General features: G+C 33.1%; 1 protein-coding gene across 24 annotated transcripts in view; it reads left to right on the top strand.

The window, feature by feature from the left end:
* Positions 1-2729, top strand: part of EIF4G3 (eukaryotic translation initiation factor 4 gamma 3) — a 379583-nt gene that overhangs the window by 197127 nt on the left and 179727 nt on the right. For all 24 annotated transcript variants that reach the window (XR_005196570.1, XR_005196569.1, XM_037730567.1 and 21 more), the window contains one exon: positions 78-192. Coding sequence is in view for 22 of the 24 variants with exons in the window: in XM_037730567.1 (XP_037586495.1) it covers positions 78-192 (115 nt within the window). In the remaining 2 variants the exon portion in view is untranslated. The remainder of the gene's footprint in view (positions 1-77; positions 193-2729) is intronic.

The following is a 2729-nucleotide window of genomic DNA, read 5'->3' as shown; positions in this document are numbered from 1 at the left end:
CTCCTCCTTCATTTCATTATGTTTTCTCCCCCCAGATACTATATTAATTCTAAGTGTTCATACTTTCTCTTTTCTAGTATCGTCATAGTGGCCCTCCTTATGTTGGGCCTCCACAGCAATATCCAGTTCAACCGCCGGGGCCAGGTCCTTTTTATCCTGGACCAGGACCTGGGGACTTCCCCAATGCTTATGGTAAGTAGAAAAAGTCAAGAAACTTGTGCCAGTTTTTTGTGTTTATTTAATTTTGTTGGTTGGTAAGTCAGTTTATACAGTGAGGTAGGAAGGATTTTTAAATAACATGCTGCTAACAGTTCTTTATTGAAAGCTACTTTAAAAAAAAAAAAAAAAAAGGATTTTTAAATAACATGCTGCTAACAGTTCTTTATTGAAAGCTACTTTAAAAAAAAAAAAAAAAGAGAAATGGGAGTCTTGACTACATTAGTCAGGCTGATCTTAAACTCCTGGGCCCAAGCAATCATCCTGCCTTAGTTTCCCAGATAGCTGGAACTACAGGCACATGCCACTCCACCCAGCTTTAACAGTTACTTTTTAGAGAGTGGCTTAGAAGAAAAGTATTATAGAAATATATTTAGTTAATAACACCTTCTTAAAAAGCTGGTAATCCTACTGGAAAGAACCACGTTTCAGAGTTCTGACATCTTCCACCAGTTCACTGTTACCTAGATTTTTACTGGATTTTTGTCAATGGTGTGAATATACCTTACCTTCCTTTCATGATTTCTTTTTCTCCAAACATTTACTACCACCTTACAACTTAAACATTTTGTTAATGTCTGTCTGTTTTACTAGAATGCAGTTTCCATGAAGATGGAGATTTTTGTTTTGTTCACTGCTATATTCCCAGTCAGTGACTGACAGGAACTTGGAGAATATACATGGGATAACTGAATATAACTCAGTGAACCTGTCATTACTTTTCTGCAAAATTGTGATAAGATCTATGGCATGGGGGAGGTTTTGGGTATTAGTTCCAATGAAAATGCCTTGAAAAATTAAAAGTGTTTTTAATTTAGAGAAGCAAAAATCAAGCTTATATTGGGCTAATGAGCCAATGCTGAACTAAAAGTGGTGAAAATTACTTATTTTATTGAACAAATTTTTATTGCATATTACATTTCGTTTATTCCATGGAAGGTGAATAGTAGGGAATACAATTAGTAGATACTAGAAAAATTAAGTTTTTGAGGTTCAATAAGCATTGACCTATTACCAGCAAAGCAAAAGCATATTAAATAATCTTATTTTAACATGGTAATTTATCCATTATGCAGTTCCTAAAATTGGGATTGTCTCAGTTAAGAATCTTTACAGCAAAATTGATTTGATTCAGGTAGCCCAAGAAAGGTTTTCTTCAGTTTTGAGGTAAAATAGGCAAAGCAACCAAATGTTTTGTGGCTTTACTTCTTTTAGCGAAGGGAAAAGCTTTCTGTTACCTCCATATTGTCTTGGGAAACTGCCATTTCAAAGTGATAATACAGTGGTTTTCACTTACCCTCAGGGAATGCATTCCAAGACCCGCAGTGGTTGTCTGAAACCTCAGATAGTACCCTATATATACACCATGGGTTTTTTTTTTTTAATCTGATAAGAGGGCTGCTTAGTGACTAATTGACTTGTATACAGCATGGATACACTAGATAAAAGGATGATTCATGTTGCTGGTGACAGGAAGCAGGATAGTGCACGATTGTATCATGCTATTCAGCATGGCTTACAATTTAAATCTTATGAATTGTTAATTTCTGGAATCTTTTGTTTAATATTTTCAGACCGTGGTTGACCGCTGGTAACAGAAATTACAGATAAGGGATTAATACTACATTTTATATAACCTCACTAAATGTCTCAAATATTATATTTATTTAACTCAGCTTTATTAAGTTGTACTGTTACTATGAAATTTGATATTTTCAGAACAATATGTGTTACATATATGTGAGTTTAAAAGTTATGCTATATATACATCTCACCCAGTCTTTGACAGAGTATTGTAAGTGCTGTTGAAGTTTTCCTTGTGTAACCCTTGGATTTACCTTTGTCACAATTTTCATGTAATTCTAGTGCCTTCATTATAGGTCCTTATTCTGAAAACTTAAAATCCAAGTAAAATTATTTTTAAGAATAACACTGGGTGTTACTATCTAGACTTTTCAAAATGGAAAACAATGGGATTATCAATCAGCATAAACACGCTAAAATGGACAATATCTTCTTTTCATTTCTATGTTGGAATGGGAATACAGTTGGTCTTAATTTACAAAATCATTTTAAAGATGTCTTACTGAATAGTAATCTGCTTTTTACTTAGCTATTCTGCAGATTACTTTACTCAGAAAATGTCATAATTAAATTTCCTGCTGTAAGTCTGTGCCAGCTGTCTTTATAGCTCTTAATACTATTGCACAATATGTATAGAAACAGTAATGATGAGTTTTCTAGTAGGGACATAATGTGCAGATTTGAATATACTATATTATAACATTTTGGCTTTATTTCTATTAGATATATACCATTTTTATTCATTTTTATCAAAATAAAGTCTGTTTAGGTATAATTATATCTCAGATATTATTGATGTGTGTTCCCTTTCATAGATATTCTTCCTTCCCTGGTAAATTCTCATGCAGATACAGCAGCCATCAACTGGGCAGTTTATCATCTAGGTTAAAATAATGTATCTCTGCTTTTCCTAATATTAGAAAAGTAAT

Source organism: Cebus imitator, unplaced genomic scaffold, assembly GCF_001604975.1.
Source record: "Cebus imitator isolate Cc_AM_T3 unplaced genomic scaffold, Cebus_imitator-1.0 Scaffold15, whole genome shotgun sequence".
In the NCBI taxonomy this organism is placed as follows: Eukaryota; Metazoa; Chordata; class Mammalia; order Primates; family Cebidae; genus Cebus; species Cebus imitator.
Note: the sequence above shows the minus strand (reverse complement) of the source record. Positions and strands in the feature narration are given on the sequence as shown.